We start from the raw sequence: 21,129 nt of genomic DNA, 5'->3' as shown, positions 1-21,129 counted from the left end.
GATATTATTATTGATTGTAAATTAACTTGAAAAAACTTAGTGATTAAAATAATCAAACACCTTAGTACTTCCAGCAACGAAGTATTTAATAAAATAAAAACATTTTCAACTATATTTTTGCAATTGAGAAACAACTGGTTAAATTTATCCTACCAACGATTCAAGATTACCAATATGCTATTAATAACTCTGTTCAACTTGTGGACAAGCTCAGAAACATTAACCTCGAAGATAATGAATTTATGACCGTGATGGATTTTAAATCCTTATTTCCATCTATAAAATTACCGCCTTGCGCTTTTGCGAGCTGAGAGACTTCCTTTTTTCTAACATTAATAATGCAACGAAGTATCACCAACACATTTTAGAGCTTGCACACCTAATTTGTTATACTTTGTTTTTTGTATTTGAAGGGAACACATATTTACAAGAAAGAGGGGTTCCAATGGGGAGCCCGATATCCCCGTTATTATGTGAACTAGTATTACGATGATTAGAAAGTAATGTACTGCCCATCTTTATAAATGACATACTTGTATATGCGAGATATGTTGATGATGTTTTCATCATTTGGAGGAATAGTAATAGCACTCAATATTTCCTTAACAAAATTAATAATAACCCATATGGGGTGACTTTATCAATGGAACAGAAAAGTGACATTAACGTAAATTTTCTGGATCTGTCCATAACTTGTAAATATGGGGAAATTTGGACAGATATTTATCGAAAGCCTAGCTATCTATCTATTATTATACCGAAGAATTCCTCTGATCCTCGGAATTTTAAGAATGCAGCCTTTCAATCATGGATAAAGCGGGCCTATACCCACTATACGAGTATGTTCGACACACATAGAGAATTAAATTACATATGTACAATAGCTGTACAACAGGGATATCATATAAGTGAAATTGATGCTCTTATTGCTAAATTTTGTAATCAAACAAATAAGCAACCTACAACTAAGAACCAAGGACAAAGAGTAGTTCTCAACTATATACCTTTCCTGCAATCTATGATTAAAAAAATTATCTCACAAGAATAATTTAAGAGTTATCTATCGTCATAATCCTACGATTTATAGAATTTTACAAAATGATAAGAAGAAAGGAAACCATAACAATAGTACAGGAGTTCATTCTATTCCTTTAAGTGACCGCCATTTTAATTCAGATCTCGTTTACGTTGGTGCCACTACGAGACCTTTAAAACAGAAGCTTAAAGAACATAAGTATTCTATTACTAAAAATGTAGACAGCACTGTCCTTGCAGCCTTTGCAAAACATCAAGATATTAATGTACATTGGGACAAAGCATCCATAATTAGGTCAGCCACCAACAAACAAGTACTTAAACATATTAAAAAACTTGAAATTTACAAAGCCCATATTAACAAAGGATGCATCAACCATAGAGACACAGAAAGTCTTTCTTGCGCATGGATATCTTTTTACCACGATGATTAATTTTCTTAATACTTTATTTAATTTAATTCTTTACCATGATTAATTTTCTTAATATTTTATTGTAATTTAATTTTGTTTTTATGTTTTATTTTATTTTTATTTTGTTGTAATTAATTTTCAATTNTATCACTATTGTTGTGGTTTTAAATAATTCTACAATAGATTTAACCAGTGCAAACAATAGTATAAACAATTAAGAAAAAGGTAAGGATTAAAAATATTAATGGCTTAACTAACTGAAACTTGTAAAGAACTGATACTGACAAATGCTCTTCAATATAAGTTAAAAAAGTAAAAATTAATAATATTTAAGTACAAAAATTTATGACATGTTATGTATTATGGTGAAAATTATATACATTTATAAAGTTAAGAATACATGATTTACTTCATATGTAAAAAAATTCTCTAAATATTTTGAATTAACATAATTGATTTATATTATTTAAAAACAGATATGGTTTCTGGTATTTCATCTTATTTATATACAGAATGTTTTGCAAAGAAGTGGCAATATTTTTACAGTGTGTTCTAGCTACATGATACAAAAATGTCATATAAATACAGTAGAGCCTCGATTATCTGACTCAATTGGGGACTGGGGTTGGTTGGATAATTGAAAAGTCGGATAACTGAAAAGTAAGAAAAAATCCATTATTAGTGTAGTATATTATTATATCCCATGTAATTAGTATATTAGTATATCACTATTAACCTACTTCGCGTTGAATTTTCATCGATGTTAAGCCTAACAAAAATTTTTTTAAATAATAATCGTTGCTATTGTATAGTTAAAAATTAGAAAATTAAGCCTCGTTTAAATACTGGCTCCCTTTCATGGTCGAATGATTGTCACCAGCTAAAACACGTAAAAATAATATTAAAGTAGCCAAGACATAGCCAAATATTGTAGCGCTACATCACTAGCGGACATTTGAAATTTGCTGACTAGGACGGTTGGTTAACCGAGATGTCTGTTAATCGGAGGTCGGATAATCAAGGCTCTACTGTATAGCCCTTCAATTGTATTGTTTCAATGCTAGAGTGGTTTAAAGTTCAAACTAGCTATCCCTTAAGATGCTGCTCTTTAGCACTGCAGAAAAGCCTTAATCTCTTGATTTACTAAGCCTAAATTTTGGCTTTTTTTTTCTTTTTTAGTAAGTTAGTCTAAATTATGGCTCTCCCCATAATTTAGGCTAAATTAAGAAAATGTTAAAAAGTTATTAAAACCATACAATATTGTTCTTGCTCCTGTATTTAATAATAATAATAAAAATATGTTAAAAGCTAACGAAATTATTAACAAAAAAAAAAAAAAAAAAAACAGATATGATGATACAAAATAACATTATATACAGAATTTCTTGCAGTTGCTAACAAAATATCAGTATATAGGTGAAACTGGAAGAACATTAAAAATTAGAATAAGAGAACATTTACGTGCAATTAAATATAATTACACCAATTCAGTGGTTGCCCTACATCAGGGGTCGGCAACCTTTTGAGTCGGAAGAGCCAAAATTACAATTTACAAAATTTCAAAGGTTTTAAAGAGCCACAAAATTTTTTCTTGCCAACAATAAATAGTACTCACATAAATAAAGTTTTCTGATTAAAAAAAACTAATCTATTTATTCAGAATTGTCTTGCGTCGAAAGCGAATTAAACATCATAGAAACATCGGACGACGGCGTCGTTCNAATTAAAAGTTTGGTTATTTCAAATCAACAGTGTTATTGCAGCAAATTCAAAAGACTCTTTGAAATCAAAAAAGAAAAACTTGGCTATTTTATTTTACACAGTTTTAAAAAATTTAGGGTATAAAATGTTTAACATTTTTTTTATTTTATGCCATTTCAGTCAAAGTTATATTCAAATTCCATTTACTGTAAAGTTTGTTTTAATATAAAACTAGCAAGATTTTTATGTTATTTCAATCACATAGAATGTGGTAATTTGATAGTATTAAATTTTACTTATAGATTTTATATACTAATTTAACTTTAACAGTATTCTCAAATTTTATTACGTTCAAAAAGTTAATAAAAAGCTGCATTTTAAAGATTTTTTGTCATGGTTTGATTCTTAAACCCATGCAAAGAAAACTGTAATGTCCCTATTTCTAATAGAACATTACAGTTAAAGGGCTAAAAAATTTCCCAAAACATGAGCTTCTAATAAGACACTTATTTAATTTTTACTGTATATTATTTATAATAAAATTGCTTGTGAAGTACAAAATATAGTTTTTAAAAATTTTCTACTACTGATAATTATATCCATAATTCAGTATCATATTTATAATTGATATGATTCAATATTAAATCATGATTCTCATTCATTTTTTTATGGAAAAATTACTATAAATTTACTTATCACTATTGTTGTGGTTTTAAATAATTCTACAATAGATTTAACCAGTGCAAACAATAGTATAAACAATTAAGAAAAAGGTAAGGATTAAAAATATTAATGGCTTACCTATTCCATTCTACTGCCAAATGTAGTGGTGTTATTGGTTCTAATTCCCCCCTCGAAATTCTGTTTCTAAACTTTTCTGGTTGATAATCAATGATCAGTTCGTTAACATTAGCATGATCCATTAACAACTTCAAACAGCTAAATCATATAATTATAAATAAAATTACCATACATTACTTAGATAAAAGAAACTAAAATAAAATAAATAAATATGTTATATGACAGTTAGTATTTTAAAATGTATACGTGCCTTACATGTTCTCCTTGAACAGCTAAATGTAAAGCCGTTATGTTATCAAAAGATCTTAAATTTATATTAGCACCATATGCTAATAGCATTTCTACACATTCAGTAAATCCTTGCTGTGCAGCAATCATGACTGGTGTAGCACCATCTTCGGCTCTCATATCTATCAATTCTACTTCACCTATTTAAAAATTACATAAACTTATAATTATTATATTACTTTAAACTTTTTATTTAATATTTTAAATTACATTATAAAAATTCATAATCAAAACTTATATGAATATATTACAACTTTATGTTGGGGTGTGTACAGATTGGCATAATTGTATACAGTATTAATGCTGTCCAAGTGTCTTTTTAATAAAATGTGCATTTTCTCTAGTTTACAGTCATTTGTAAATAATTGATATCTTTTTCAAACATCAATTTTCTTTGAGAAATTACTATCTGATTAAAAAACTTCCATATCAGAAAACTCTTGTTTGTGATTAGACAATTTCCATGATTTATTGCTTTATGTTACTTAAAATATTCTCAATTGTGGATTAGCTGACAGGGAAGGAATCGTTAATTCTGTGTCGGGATGGAAAAAGGGTTCTCTGTATGTGGGTAGTGGTGGCGGAGACACAGATACAAGGCACCTTTACATGAAAAACCAGTTTATTTAGGATTTTAAGGCTTGCTATGTTAATCAGCCACAATCATCTAAAAGTCCCTTATAATGACAGTCTTTCTCAGAGGTAGGTGCGTCATCCAGTGACAGTTGACAACAGGTGATAAAGTTTACAACCCTGAGACAGTAGCAAGATGACAGTTGGTGGGTGGAAATCCTAAGTCTGTTGTTCACAGAACAGAGAGTGTATAGAAGTCAGAACTGAAATGATAGCAATTTTGCTTTGAATCTTTAGCAACACAAGGTTTTGTCAGATGACACAATTTGGAAAAACTGCATATTCCTTGGCAGGTGTGCATACTCCTGTGCTATGCAGTGTTATCACCCCATAGTGCTCATACTGTCTACATTCATGCTGTACTGTCTGTGCTGAGTTCAGTGTGGTGTTATCCCAGTATCCTTGAAACTCAAGGATAATATTAACCTTCATCTCTCAGCTGCCTATTCCAATTGGTCACTTCCCCCATCCTCGCTCTCCAAGTGGTTTCTCACTTTTTACCAAGCGTAATGAGATTTTCCAATTTGGATCGTGAGAGAGCTCAAACTCGAAGTAAAGTTCAATCTCCCAACCAGAGGTGGTCTGTCTTAAAACTACATTCTTTCTATAATTTACAACTTTGCGTCATGTCTGTCAAATAAACAAAGATCATGTCCAGTTGCTAACATTTTCTTTTTTCTTTCCAATTTCTAATAAATTTCACAAATTTGGTGACAGTTCAGATCTGTCCTGGACCTCACAAAATATTTGTTAGACAAAGTAAGAAAACTACCACAATTTTTGATTATAATACATTTTTAGTATTTTACAAAAAATTAATTGTATTAATTAGAAATGTTTAAAAATATAACTATCTAATGATCAAATGATAAAGATGAATTAAATATTGGACTAGAACTTGACTAATTTTAGATGATAAAGGCTAAATAGTTAATCTGACCTTATTGTTTGATCATTAAAATATTTCAGACTTAGTTATGTATATAAGTGTCTTGCCTTAAAAATAGAGCTACAAACTTATTTTAATTAAAAGAAGTTATTTTAAGTGCTAAAATTATTAAAATATACAATTTGTTAATTTACAGGGTCTAACAAAACTGACCACCAATATTTTAGGGATAAATTCTAGTCAAAAATAAGCTTAAAAACCTCTATAAATGTTTTTCAAATTTCACTTTATTTTCAAGATCTGGCTTGCCAAAAAATCAATTATACATCCACATCCATATTGGACAGTTTGAGCACTTCTTGTAAATTAGTCTGTTTAATTTCGTAAAATCAAAATGCTATGAATTTATACTAAAAACTCTTGCTTTTCAACTATTTTTTTTAATGTAAAGTGAATGGGCATTGCAAATTTTTAAAGTGAATTAGAATTTGTTTACATTTATTATAGTAATGCCTACTTGGACAATATTTACAGTACTTACCTGAGTCCATTGATAGATGCATAAAAAATATACAAAATTACTTTAAAAAGTTGACAACTCTAATATTAGTATTGTGGCAAGGAATTTAAAAAGTACCCCCCTTTTTTGGGCATGCTAGATCTTGAAAACAAGGTGGATTTTAAAAAACTTTATAGAGGATTTTAATCTTATTTCTGATTCTAGAATCTATCCTTAAAGTATTGGCACAGAGTGTTGTTACACATAGTATATGTGATAATTTTACAAATAACTTTAGATAAAGCATTTGAAAATCAATCACGGATATTATTATTGATTGTAAATTAACTTGAAAAAACTTAGTGATTAAAATAATCAAACACCTTAGTACTTCCAGCAACGAAGTATTTAATAAAATAAAAACATTTTCAACTATATTTTTGCAATTGAGAAACAACTGGTTAAATTTATCCTACCAACGATTCAAGATTACCAATATGCTATTAATAACTCTGTTCAACTTGTGGACAAGCTCAGAAACATTAACCTCGAAGATAATGAATTTATGACCGTGATGGATTTTAAATCCTTATTTCCATCTATAAAATTACCGCCTTGCGCTTTTGCGAGTTGAGAGACTTCCTTTTTTCTAACATTAATAATGCAACGAAGTATCACCAACACATTTTAGAGCTTGCACACCTAATTTGTTATACTTTGTTTTTTGTATTTGAAGGGAACACATATTTACAAGAAAGAGGGGTTCCAATGGGGAGCCCGATATCCCCGTTATTATGTGAACTAGTATTACGATGATTAGAAAGTAATGTACTGCCCATCTTTATAAATGACATACTTGTATATGTGAGATATGTTGATGATGTTTTCATCATTTGGAGGAATAGTAATAGCACTCAATATTTCCTTAACAAAATTAATAATAACCCATATGGGGTGACTTTATCAATGGAACAGAAAAGTGACATTAACGTAAATTTTCTGGATCTGTCCATAACTTGTAAATATGGGGAAATTTGGACAGATATTTATCGAAAGCCTAGCTATCTATCTATTATTATACCGAAGAATTCCTCTGATCCTCGGAATTTTAAGAATGCAGCCTTTCAATCATGGATAAAGCGGGCCTATACCCACTATACGAGTATGTTCGACACACATAGAGAATTAAATTACATATGTACAATAGCTGTACAACAGGGATATCATATAAGTGAAATTGATGCTCTTATTGCTAAATTTTGTAATCAAACAAATAAGCAACCTACAACTAAGAACCAAGGACAAAGAGTAGTTCTCAACTATATACCTTTCCTGCAATCTATGATTAAAAAAATTATCTCACAAGAATAATTTAAGAGTTATCTATCGTCATAATCCTACGATTTATAGAATTTTACAAAATGATAAGAAGAAAGGAAACCATAACAATAGTACAGGAGTTCATTCTATTCCTTTAAGTGACCGCCATTTTAATTCAGATCTCGTTTACGTTGGTGCCACTACGAGACCTTTAAAACAGAAGCTTAAAGAACATAAGTATTCTATTACTAAAAATGTAGACAGCACTGTCCTTGCAGCCTTTGCAAAACATCAAGATATTAATGTACATTGGGACAAAGCATCCATAATTAGGTCAGCCACCAACAAACAAGTACTTAAACATATTAAAAAACTTGAAATTTACAAAGCCCATATTAACAAAGGATGCATCAACCATAGAGACACAGAAAGTCTTTCTTGCGCATGGATATCTTTTTACCACGATGATTAATTTTCTTAATACTTTATTTAATTTAATTCTTTACCATGATTAATTTTCTTAATATTTTATTGTAATTTAATTTTGTTTTTATGTTTTATTTTATTTTTATTTTGTTGTAATTAATTTTCAATTTTTAAACCATTGTATTGCTTGCATTCTATTTTACATTCATTTTTGTTTTAAAGTGGCTTAACTGAAGAAGACTATTATAGTCAAAAACGTTTTTATTTTATTAAATACTTCGTTGCTGGAAATACTAAGGTGTTTGATTATTTTAAATACTTAGTGATTAAATATTACACACTAATATAAGCAAAGTTAATTTAAATGAAATCAAAATATGTTAATATATTTAATATGAAATTAATATGTTATATGTTAATATGAAATTAATATGTTAATATATTTAACAAAATTTGCAGCCTGGCACTGTGACAATGTCACAATAAATAATTGCTCATATCTTTTTAAATTTTTATGCATATAATTGGTGATGTAAAGAATTACCTCTTTCTTTGGCAGCATCTAGCAGAATTTTTAAGCATTCTATCTTCCCATGTTGTGCAGCTGTAAATATTGGTGTCATTTCACATTCATCTCGAATACTAATTTTTGCACCTGCCGTCAACAGAGAAATGACAATGTCGGCTCTACCAAGCATGGCTGCTTCATGCAAGGAACCCCAACCGCTACAGTCGACTTTATTTGGATCAGCTTTACCATTATTTAAAAGTTCTAATACTACTGGAGCAAATCCAGAACGAGTAGCTATAAAATAATTTTACAGAATTACAAAAAATATGAGAATTTAATTAATACACTAAATAAAAGATACCTGCTAACAGAGGTGTTTCTTCTTCATTATCTGCTATATTAGGATCAGCTTTATATTTCAATAACAATTTTACGGCTTCTAAAGGTTTTTTGTTGGTTCTACATCTTCGTTTACAAGCCAGCAATAATGCTGTTTCTCCTTCATGAGTTTGCCAATTAACATCTGTATCTTCTGTAAATTGAAGAAAGAATTTCTGTAGTTTAATTTTGTTTTAAATGTTTTAAATATAACTTTATATACATATACATATTTTAAAATAAAATATCATGTAAATAACAGAATAAACATGATTTCACAAAAAAGATATATTTAGAAACATTTGAAAGTCAAAAGAAGCACCATATTTGTTGAGATTACACTCTATAAAGCTGCTGAATATAGAAAAAAGAAAGAAATGCAGGAAGAAAAAAAATAAAGTTATTTAAAAAATATAAAATTAGAAAATAAAAATATATTTTTATTGTAATGAAGGATCCACTGTCCACACATTGGTATACCACAAACCTTGTGCAGCCTCTGCATACACATGTATGCAGAGGCTGCACACAGGAATGTATGCAGAGGCTGCACACACAGGGATACCATTCCCATACAAGACAGCAGCATTTAATATTTTAATTAGGAGGGAATTTTCCCATTCGTCCATCTCACAAGCTCTAGCCACTGAATTAATGTACATTAATTCATAGCAACCTAATCTGACCCATTGTTTGATTGAGCGATATCACCGATCACGACACGCATCCACCGCTCAAGCAATAGCCGATGACAAACCAGATGGTGAAACACATGTCCCAGTCACACTTAACTTGTACATTTGATCGTTGTACACAGAAATCGCCAACAAATACCAAATGCGGATCACATACAGATGTCTGACAATCTTCAACATCCTCTACAACAGGAAAGACTCTCCTGACCATAACAGACTTCCTGATAATAACAGACATAACAGAATCAACATAAATAAGGTCCCAGTCACATCTGTTGTCCCTATCCCTCCTAGGGACAACAGAAGGTAGCTACCAAAGTGAAGGACGGTCAAGCACTTCCTACCACTGTAGACACTTTAGTTCAAATTTCTGGCTATAGGTTCTTATATTAAAACGTTCAAAATTTCATCCTTTACAATCCCCCAAATTTTTAAAACGTCATTCTGATACACCCTGTATACAATGTCTGATCAAAAAGTATCTGACCTGAGGCCAGTAAAAAACACCTATGTATCTATTAGGCTCAAACACTAGTTCCCTTCAAAATAGGCTTCCTTCTGAGTTTGTACACTTCTATCAGCAATGCTTCCACTGTTGGAAGCATGTTTCAAAGTCATTTATCGGGATCACTATCAGATGCTTTGTCATGTTAATCTTGATCTCCTCCATGTCTTGAAATCTCTCCTTTGAGTGGTATCTTCAGTTTGGGAAAGAGCCAAAAGTCAGCCAAAGCCATGTCTGGGGAATAAGGAGGCTGTTGAACTTGTGCAATACTTTGTTTTTCAAGGAATGTCTGGTTGAGATGTGATACATGGACCGGACCATTGTTGTGATGAATGAACCAGTCACCAGACTGCCACAGCTGTGGTCTCTTGCACCTAACAGCATCTCATAGGTGACATAAAACAGTCAGGAAGTATTCATTTGTCACAGTTTGTTCATGACAGGCATACTCATGCTGAACTATATCCTGGTGGTTGAAAAAAACAGTCAATATATTGCAGGGTAGGATGGACTCTCCAAATTCACATAAATGCAGTAGGGTCCAAGGTCAAATGACAACATAGTCTCCTCCCCAGTTTGTAAATACTTGCAAAGAAAAGAAAATAAGGTTGGATACTTTTCAATCAGACCTTGTACATACAATACATCTTATGTGTATATTTGTATATAAACAAGTACAGATTTAGAATAGAAACATAAGGTCACGTATACAATCATTTTTCAGAGAATATATATCAATTGTTTAATATACTTATAAATGCTTTTAAATAACCTAACTTTATGCATTTTTTTTAATTATTTGCATTATGATATCCCTCCTATCATTTCAGTTATTTTAGTTAGTTTGTTAATTTTGTGTACTTTTTAGTGGCTTTAAAGTAACTCTCTTAAGTGTTAAACAATTCCCATTAAAGTTTGACAAACAAGCATCCCATGCCTGGAGCAGGATTTGAGCATGCAATCTGGTGAACTAGAAACAATACCTTAACACATATGTCTGCCAAATTGGCAGATGTGTGACTATCATTATTTCATATTTTAATCTATGTCTGATTATGAATATTCTAAATAGTGGAATTAATAAAACAGAAAATCACAAAAAAGTTTAATCAAGAAATTATCATCAATTTCACACATTAAAATATAAATTAAGAATACTATTTCTCAATTTAGACCATTTCATATAATTCCTAATAAAGATTTAAGAAAAGTTATAATAATAATAATAATAAAGATTTATTTGTGCCAAGCATATCAATGAATAATAAACAATAATACTTGATAAAATAATAGAAAAATAAATACGAAAATCTTAGTATATTTGAAAATTTGCATAATGACACTAAAGACAATACTAATTTTGAGGTTGATACTAATTTTACTTACTATTAAGTTCATTCAGTTCAAATTTTAAGAATCATTTATATAAAATATTAAAAACTACTTTACTTTAAGATATTTTCATTTCTCATAAAAATATCTTAAAGTAAAGCAGTTTTTAATATTTTCTTTAGTATCATTATGCAAAGTTTACAAAATGTTTAAGATATTTTCATAAAAAATGAAAATAAAGCAGCTTTCAATATCATTTACAATTGCTATATACTTAATATACATGCAAATATGTTTCTATATAGTTGCTGAATTATTTAAATAATTCATTTATTTCTACATTCAGTAATTAATATAATTACTAATTTATATAAATACTATGCTTTAATAATTCTTCTAAACATCGCAAATCTTTAGGTTCAGCAGCTGCTTCATGTAATGGTCGCCATCCTCTATTATCTGGTGCATCAACTGGATTTCCTGCTTCAACTAATTTACGAAATTCAGTTATATTTCCAATTCTTGCAGCCAAACCTATATATGAACATGTATCATCCCATGCTTCAGTGAAATCCATTTTCCTTGCTGTAAATAAAGGATATAAGAAATATGTAAATTTTTACTTTTAAATGTGAATTTTCATTAATATATATTAAATTAAAACATTTTAAATTAGACATTTAAAATAAATTAACCAAATGAACATTCAGAATGATTATTCTAAATACCTATATTTTCTTTTCAATATATAAATAGAAAAATTGTAACAGAAATAGACTGTAGCATGAAGATTCTGAATGAAATATGTTGAAAAAATAAAAATTTTTAGATAATTACAAATTAGCAATGATTGTTATGAAGCAGCCTTCCAATTTTTTTCTTAATCATTACTCAAATTCATTCTTTATTAACATAAGTGTTAAGCTATTTTAGAGTTACATATATATGTAACTGTATACAAAGCATATATTATATTATATACATATTACTATATAGTATATATACAAAGCCTGATGATTATATTAAAACCAAATGATTATTGGATTAAATCTGGCTAAATTACCACTACTAATAATTTTTAAATCCTGAGTAATTTTCTTCCAGAATTTCTGTTTATTTAATGAATATTAATTTAATTATAATTATTAAATTTAATAAGAGATGACACCTAACGCCTACCTCTAGTGCCAAATTACTTGGGATTTAACAATTATTACTAGTGATAATGTAACCTAATTTCACCCAGTAATAATTTGGCTTTGCTATATTATAGTGTTATCACTGTTGAAATAAATACAATGAAATATTGTATATTTTAAAAGTACAGTATAGCCTATTTTGAGTACTACTTTTGATATTTACATTATCTTCATCAAACTATTCAAACAAAAATGAATAAGAAGTAATAATGTTAAATAAATACATTGCAAAATCAACACTAAACTGCAAAAATAAAGTTTATTAATATTCTCCTTTTCAAACACTGATGGCTTCTTCAGTAAACCGAATACAATTTGAATTATAAATGTCTTTGCATTTTGAAATAAATTTGAAATTTTTTTTAAATATAGAAAAATATATATAAACTTTTTAAGTCCATAATTCTTTTACATTATATAATTCTTTTATATATTATGATAACAATATTATATAGTGTCCCTCTGCGGTGGGTAGGAAATGGGAGGAGCTTCCAAGAATGAAGTAATGACATCACAGGCAGACTGCTGCTTTGATATCAGGCCAGGAACACAGGAGTTAACTCCTCAGATGGTTCTGTGAATTGTACTGGATCTGCATTTACTTGTTAGTGGATACATTACAATGGGTACATGGTCATTACAAATTATGTGCATCCTGAAATTTTGTATTGATCTTGGAAAAATATAAAATATTTCAAATAAATAAATTAATACAGAAATTTAAATTTTGCAGTAATGGCATGAGAAACAATGTTCTAATCTTTTTACCTCAACAGCAGTGCAAGTTGGGAGAGAAAGCTTTTGCTATTTAAGCAATCATTTTATATTCAATTTTATTTATTAGAACATTTTAGCAAATAAATATTTTGTAATAAAATAAAATTAATATGAATATATATGCAAATTTTAAAAAATATGTTGTGGTGGAAGTGCCGCTTCCCTTGTATTTTCTAAAATATAAAAATAATCGCACAATATGTATTTATATTTGTACGTATCTTATTACAAATTTATATACTACATGTGAAAAGAAAAACGATAAGATTGCTATTGTATATTCAAATATAAACTCGTATGTGGATATTCCCAATGGAAATGCTGTATTGTCGAATATGGGACAGCTTCCACGACGAAAATATTTGTATGGTGTAAAACAGCCAGACTATAGGCATTCGCACTTGTGCTTTACAGAGCACCAACCTCACAGTGGAAGCTACACTACAATGCATCCAATGATTCTATCCAGGATTGGTTCTGGGCTGTTACCTGCCTTCCTGCTATATATCTGGCTCCCCTCACCCATTATGTGAACCGCAAGTAGATTTATAACTTAATCAGTGGCATGCTGTCTTTGGAAGCAGTGGAAGTGCCGCTTCCCTTGTATTTTCTAAAATATAAATACATATTGTGCGATTATTTTCATATTTTAATGTACTTTAAATTAATTAAAATTAATATTTTATTATAACCACATTATGTATCTTATTACAATTTCTATACTACATGTGAAAAAAATGATAAGATTGCTATTTTATATTCAAATATCAATGGCAAAATGAATGAATAAATCATGAGTAGATTTATAACTTAACCCACTGATAGGAGTATACTGGTATGTTTTTATGATAGTTCTGTATAGTTGACAGGAGTTTAAAAAAATCCAGTAAAATGTTTGATATATTTATTCTGCTTTTATTCTGCTCTCCCATCTTGTATTACTTACAGATTTCAATGTTAAACTTGTGATATTATGATTTAGTATGTCTCATCTGCATTTTGGTCAGTTAACTTATTAATAGTAATTTTTCCAGTACTATTTGCCTGTTGATTTTTGCAGGATCATCTTTAACAGCTAGCTTATAATTGAAGAAATACTAGTAGTATAAATTTAAACAAACAATTATTTATTATGATATCATCAAAATGCCAGGCTGCAATTTGAAAAAATGTTGACCTATAAATTCCTACTGTCATCTGCCCATCTTTCCTTAATGTTGAAAATGGAGTTAGATGGAGTACAAGACCAGATATGGAAACCTTAGGATCAGGAGACCCTGATTAATTATATTAGAACTTCTAATGCAAACTAGAAATCACATTATTTCAATTCAAAACTTTTCCCCTGAAAGCAGTTAATAGATGACTGGCATGACTCTATTGTTAAAGGATAAGTATGATGTACAGGGGCAAGTCACTACTACTTTGAGGTGGAGAGAATACAGTAGAGTGTTGATTATCCAAAAGTCAATCATCCGAAAGAATTCCAGTCAGCAAATTTAAATTTTCGCCAGTGCTGTGGCGCTGCAACCTTTGGCTATGTCTTGGGCTACTCAAATATTTTACGTTTTTGATACTAAAATAACTTCTGATGTATAATTTTTTTATTGTTTTTATATTTTTCAATATATTTATTTTGTTTGTACAAAATAAAAAAATAATTTTTAACGTCGTTTCTTCGTTAGGCTTAACATCGACAAAAATTCAACGCAAAGCGACACGCAGCGGATAAAAATTTCAACATGGGATAAATTAATATATTTTTTCGTACATAATCAGTTATCCGAAACATTGATCTTCCGAACAACTCCAGTCCCCAATTGATTCGGATAATCGACACTCTACTGTATATTTTAAATTAAACGAGCAATTATTTATTGTGACATCACCACAATGCCAAGCTGCAATTTTTAATCATATTTTTAATTTATTTAATTTAAAATACATGCTCTCCACCTCAAATTAGTAGTGCCTATGTATATCATACTTTTCCTTTAACAATAGAGTCATGCCAGCTATCTATTAACTGCTTTCAGGGGAAAGTTTTGAATTGAAATAATGTGACTTCTAGTTTGTATTAGAAGTTCTTATATAGTTAATCAGGGCCTCCTGCCCCTACAGTTTCCATATCTTATCTCATCTTTCATATATCTAACTCCATTCTTGAGATTAAGGAAAGACAGATGGATAACAGTGGGAATTGATAAGTCTAGAATTTTTTCAAATTGCAGCCCAATGATAAACATTTAATTTTTAAAGTACTGTTTTAGACTGATAATGATTGTGCACACTGCTGTAGTTGTTTTGTATAAAACATGTGAGGCTCCAAAGCCCTTACTAAAATTTGTTCAAAAATGTTTTTAAATAGAAAAAAGCTATAAAAGGACATAAAATATAGTAAGATCCTGCTTAATGCGGGGGATGCTAGACAACAAAGTGCTAAGCGAAACAGCATTAAATGAGGTCATTTTAACATAGAGTAAATAGGGATAGGGGAACACGCAACTGAAAATAAACAAATTTTATGATTCACAAACACAAATCATGCTACTATTTTTAACACTTGGCGGTTTTCATCTTTATTTAGTTGATATGAGTTACAATTACAAAGTATGTAATTATAACTTGTATCAATTAAAATATTAATATCATAGAAATTAAGAAAACATGGTTTCAGAAGATTGGTAAACAAATTTTACTTTAATTTTAAGTTATTTTTATATTAATCTGTATAATAATACTGTATATGTTATATAACGTTATATAACACATAAACATATGCACACAGAAATGTAAAGTTCATTTTTTGTGATGAAGGTCCTGGTTTTTCTGAAATTCTTGTTCTTTTGCAATAAAGTCGTGAAGTTTCATTTGTCACTTTTTTCTTTTTCCTTAAGCAAATGTTGGCAGCAGAAGATCATATCCAAAACACCTTTGTTTGCTTTTTGCACTCCTTTCAAAATCTGGATCATTTGCTACAATTTGATCAATGATTTTGATTATCTTACCAAACTTTTACTAAGGAAATCTGTAGAGAAATTTTTTGGGTTCTTCATTTTCAGAATGTCTATTTTCCAGTTCCACAGGAATTCCATGTTCTGCCAATTCTTGAAGGTTGTCATTGGTAAGGCTCTCACCAGAAACCTGCTGCAACTCCTTAATATCTTGCTCATCTATATTTCCTAGTCCTGCTATATCGTTGAGTTTGGTCAACCTAACGATACAGCAATAGGCTCTTCTCGTTTAAAATTCTTGGATACCTTCAGCCATAACTTCTTCCACACTTCGTTTGTGCATTTATCAGTTAATTCTTGCCAAGCAAAGTCGATATCTCCTATGGCATACATGACGTTATATTTTTTCCAAAATTGCACCAAACAAACAGATTTAAAGAAAGTACATCTTTTTGCCACCTTTTGCTGATTGGTTTGTGTTCGCAAATAATCGTATTATATACGAATCAATGAAATGCTGCAATAATTTAAATCAGCGTAAAGTTTGAGCTTTTATTAGGCTTCGAGCAGACCGCGTTATATCAAATCAGCATTAAGCAAGTCAGCATGAAGCGGGATATTACTGTATTATTTATTTAAGTTTACATGAGAGAGAAACTGAGATGAACAGGGTAAGCCCTAAGATAAACCATCTCTGGTCGAAATCAAAACTTAGCATTGAATTAAACCTTTTCCTTAGTCTGAATTGGGCTCAAATTAACTTTGGAAACAGGTATGAAACCAACTGGAAAAAATGAATACGGAACTGAGACCAATTGGGATGTACAATCAAAAGGACCAAATAAATAGAAACTCATATCTCAAGGGCATAAGGTTCTTTTCTCAAAGATCTGGTCTTTCTTACTTTTTTGACAGGTTCTTTTCTAAGTGTATCACATTTGATTGTCCTCCACAGTCTCGTGCAACAGTTCCAATATCTCTTCCTTGAGATATACTGGGGAATACTCAACACCAAAAGGTCCATATTTTCTCTCTTGGCAACATCAGGAGTTCCTCCAGACCATCCTACCATCAAGATGATCTGATCGTCCAATGTAACAAACCTTGGCAATCTGAAGTCACATTTTTACAGACATTTTGGTATTTGACGTCTTACTGTGATTCAAATTTTGACATTGGATCTGTATGTTCACCTCATCTGGAGCTCTGGTGAGGCATCCATCTCCCTTTCATCACTATCCTCATCAGTTGGCCACATTAGGGGCTCTTTGTCCAGGACCAATCCTTCCTACAGGGACTGAGTTTAAAATAGTGACTGTTGTGTAAATCGAGAAATTGTAAGAATCCATTCCTTTAATAAAATGATTTCCTGTATAACTGGTATCCTTGTCTCAGTTGCCAAGCCACCCCATCTTCTATATATATAACCCATTCAACGGGTATCCGTCTGTCTGTCCCGTAACCATTTGATAACGGACATTAGAGACGCCCCTATCGTGTGTCATATTTCAAACATTCAAATTAACAATTTTAATTCTTATTTAAATTAACAATATGAATTTTTATTATTCATTTGGCCAATAAATTATTATTTGGTCAATATAACAATATAAATAATTCAGTATATTTGTAATAGGAATTTATTATTTCAGGGGCTTATATCTCTTGAAGGGTTGCGAGTAGAGATATGGTTCCTTTGACTTTATTGTTAGTACAGGGGTCTATGATTTGAGGGTCACCACCTCTTCATTCGGAGGGTAAATCTTACCATTTGGATTTTAACAAAGCTGTAGAGCATATTGATAGGAACAAACAAGTAAAAGGAACCGTGCCTCGTGAAAATTTGTAAAGAACGCCCACTAGGGAGCATCCCAAGCTACTAGTATGTCAATGATCTCTTGGCATCCTGGCAGTCAGTGTGTATTTCTAAGAGTGTGTTGGCTGCACCTTCATGACATGACTTCGAGCTATGAATCACTTCACAGGAATCTTCACAAACATTACCTCTGAATATAGAACAAATTACCTTCAAAGCCCTCCAAGTATGATAGAAAATAAAAAGTCTCAAGATTATTATGATTTTCTAAAAATTCTCTCTAAAAAGTCTCAAGATTATTATGATTTACAAAAAATGTGTATACTTATTAAATAAAAGCAGTATCTACAACTACTGTACCATTCAAAACATTAGATATTTTATTTAAAATAATTTGAAATGTTAATAGAAAATGACATTATGTCAGTCATCAGTTTAGCATTCATATGCCCTGCTTCAGCTGTTGCCTTTTCTTGAACCAATGTGTTCATTTGTTTTAAAGAAACAAAATGTTAGCAGTTTTTCTTAATTTAATTCCCATTTAACTTTCACAATAGATTCTTTCCTTCCCTAAGATATATAAATTTTGGGAAAATCTATAAACATGACAACCTTGATTACAATCTGTCCTGCACACTGTTTTTACCATTGGTTAAAACGAAGTTTTGTTTTCGGTTTGAATTTTATTAAATTACAATAAAAGTTTTTATTTTTATGACATTGAAATAATTCCCCTTAGAAACAAACCTCTAAAAAATACCTCTAAATGGGTGTCTGCAGAGAAAGGTAAATGGGACACTTGCCCTCCCCTGGAATCAAGTAAAAGATTTCAGAAATTATAATCGTAAATGTAACTGAAATATGTAACCTTACATCTTCAAAATGGGATCCTTTGATCTATTTGTGGAGAAAAAAAAACAAAAATTAAATAATTAAATAAAAATTTTTGAGGTAATTATTTGTCTCCAAGCTTTGTCCTCCTGGAAAATTTTCTGTAGATGCCCATTGCCTTTAAATATAACTCACTTCCAAATTTACCTTTAGACAAAAAGAAAAGTTCTAAACCTTGAAGTAAAACCTCTATATCGAGGCTGATAGAATGAAAAGATGGATTAAAAATATGCATTAAATATGTAGTCAAATATTAAATACATATTTTCATGACTTTAATAAGCAGTTATTCATATGCTTTCTGACATTCTAATTCTAACATTAGACAAACAATAACAATTGTAATTACAATAAATGAATTATATTTTGTTACCTTGATTAATTTCGAAACTATAGGTATATGGTTATTATAGAATATAAACAAATTATTTAAATTTCGAAACAAAATATTTTATTTAAACATTCAATGCTAAAATCTGTTTAGATGTTAAATATAAATTTCTGACTATTATAAAATATAGACAAGTTCCAACACTCAAATGAAAATAAATTAAAAGATTTATTCCACATAATTTTGCGAATAAACAAACAGTTTATTTTCAATCCGACTACACGCTTATGAGCAGAGATTACTTTTAAGTCATTTGTGTATGTACACTTTTATATACAAATGACTTCTGCCCATTTATGTAATATAATATGAAAATCAGTAAGTTAGTGTAAAATTCTCCCTTTTCTTCCTTGATTTATTGTTTTAACTTTAATTTTTTTGTTAAATGTGTTATAATTTAGTCAATAATATTTATTATATTTTCAAATTTTGATTTTCAGTGTTAAACTATGTGCTTTAATGAACATCTGTTAAAGGTCAAGACATTTATAATAGAAAATACAGCAAATATGGTTAAAACACACTTGACAGGTTCCATGTATCATCAAAATATCAACAATTAGAGTAAATATTTAATGTTTCTTAATGCTAAATTCGAATTTTTCTTGTAAAAACTCGGCTAACAACACAAACCTCACCTGCGATTGTAAGTTTTGTTTATAAACATCAACCCATTCTTTCGTATAAAAACTAATCGGTTTCAGCTTCTCCCACGCCTTACCCGCATCAACCTGACACATCTCTTTCGAAATTTTATGATAAATCTTACGATTTATAATTTTTAATTAATTGCTTTGTACGAAAGTAATTTTTACGTGAAAATAAAACGTCGTAATTAAAAATAAATTAATAATTGATCGTGTTTTTGGCTAATATTTGGCTACGCGACTTTGGCGTTAATCGGTGACTTCATATGATTTCCCGCCAAACTTAGATGAAAATAAAGGAAACATGTCTGGTTTTGACGATTTGGGTGTTTTTTTCAGTGATAATTTCAGTTCTGACGATGTGGAAGGAAATAGAATTAATTTACAAGCTTTGAAGAATAGATATAAAGAATTTATAAGACAGTTTCATGAAGGAAATTTTGTGTATCGTTATAGGTAATTGTACGATTTGCTAATTCTAAATATGACATGTGCACGGTGTACATAAATGATTACCATAATTACAATTTGTTACGAACTTTTTATTAATATTGGGGCATAGGTTAAACTTTTACTAAGTTGTACGTTACTCCTTAGTAAACTTATCATTATTCTATACCCAATTCTATAACCAATAATTAATGGCATTGTCAGCCGACTGTTATTTTACAATTGGAGTATCAGTTTATTGGGCTCAAGTTTTTCAAGACACTTTGGGTGAGACATTTCCAGATCATTGGATAGGCAGTGATGGGTTGATTTTGTGGTTCCTACCGGTATGTTCTCTGGCCGTAACTTTGCTGAATTTCTTTGGGTTATGTTAGACTTGGATTTGACAAAATATACTACATATTTTACTTTCCTGGCTATTATGTATATATAACAGGGAAAGTATTGGAATAGTGTCAAATTTGACCCCTTGAGTGCTTTGCAAATTGCACGTTTTGAGATCCCTGAATCCAAAAAAGGGAAAAAATTTTGTGGATATGTATGTATGTGTGTGTGTGTTGGATTCTATTTCACTTAAT

The 21,129-nt window shown here is 30.0% G+C and overlaps 1 protein-coding gene across 1 annotated transcript in view; it reads right to left on the bottom strand.

Annotated features, from left to right (window-relative positions):
- The window catches only part of LOC111620090 (ankyrin repeat and SOCS box protein 2-like), a 30,690-nt gene extending 10,459 nt beyond the window's left edge, over positions 1-20,231 (bottom strand). Inside the window, exons 1-6 of the mRNA XM_023361933.1 lie at positions 20,093-20,231; positions 11,805-12,011; positions 8,878-9,048; positions 8,550-8,810; positions 4,201-4,378; positions 3,951-4,088 (exon numbers count right to left, since the gene is read on the bottom strand). Coding sequence (XP_023217701.1) covers positions 3,951-4,088; positions 4,201-4,378; positions 8,550-8,810; positions 8,878-9,048; positions 11,805-12,003 — 947 coding nt within the window. The 5' untranslated portion in view covers positions 12,004-12,011; positions 20,093-20,231. The remainder of the gene's footprint in view (positions 1-3,950; positions 4,089-4,200; positions 4,379-8,549; positions 8,811-8,877; positions 9,049-11,804; positions 12,012-20,092) is intronic.
- Positions 20,232-21,129: the final 898 nt, after the last annotated feature.

Source organism: Centruroides sculpturatus, unplaced genomic scaffold (genome assembly GCF_000671375.1).
Source record: "Centruroides sculpturatus isolate CEXI.00-Female unplaced genomic scaffold, Cexi_2.0 scaffold131, whole genome shotgun sequence".
Taxonomy (NCBI): domain Eukaryota; kingdom Metazoa; phylum Arthropoda; class Arachnida; order Scorpiones; family Buthidae; genus Centruroides; species Centruroides sculpturatus.
The sequence above is the reverse complement of the archived record's forward strand: the minus strand, read 5'-3'. Positions and strand labels throughout refer to the sequence as shown.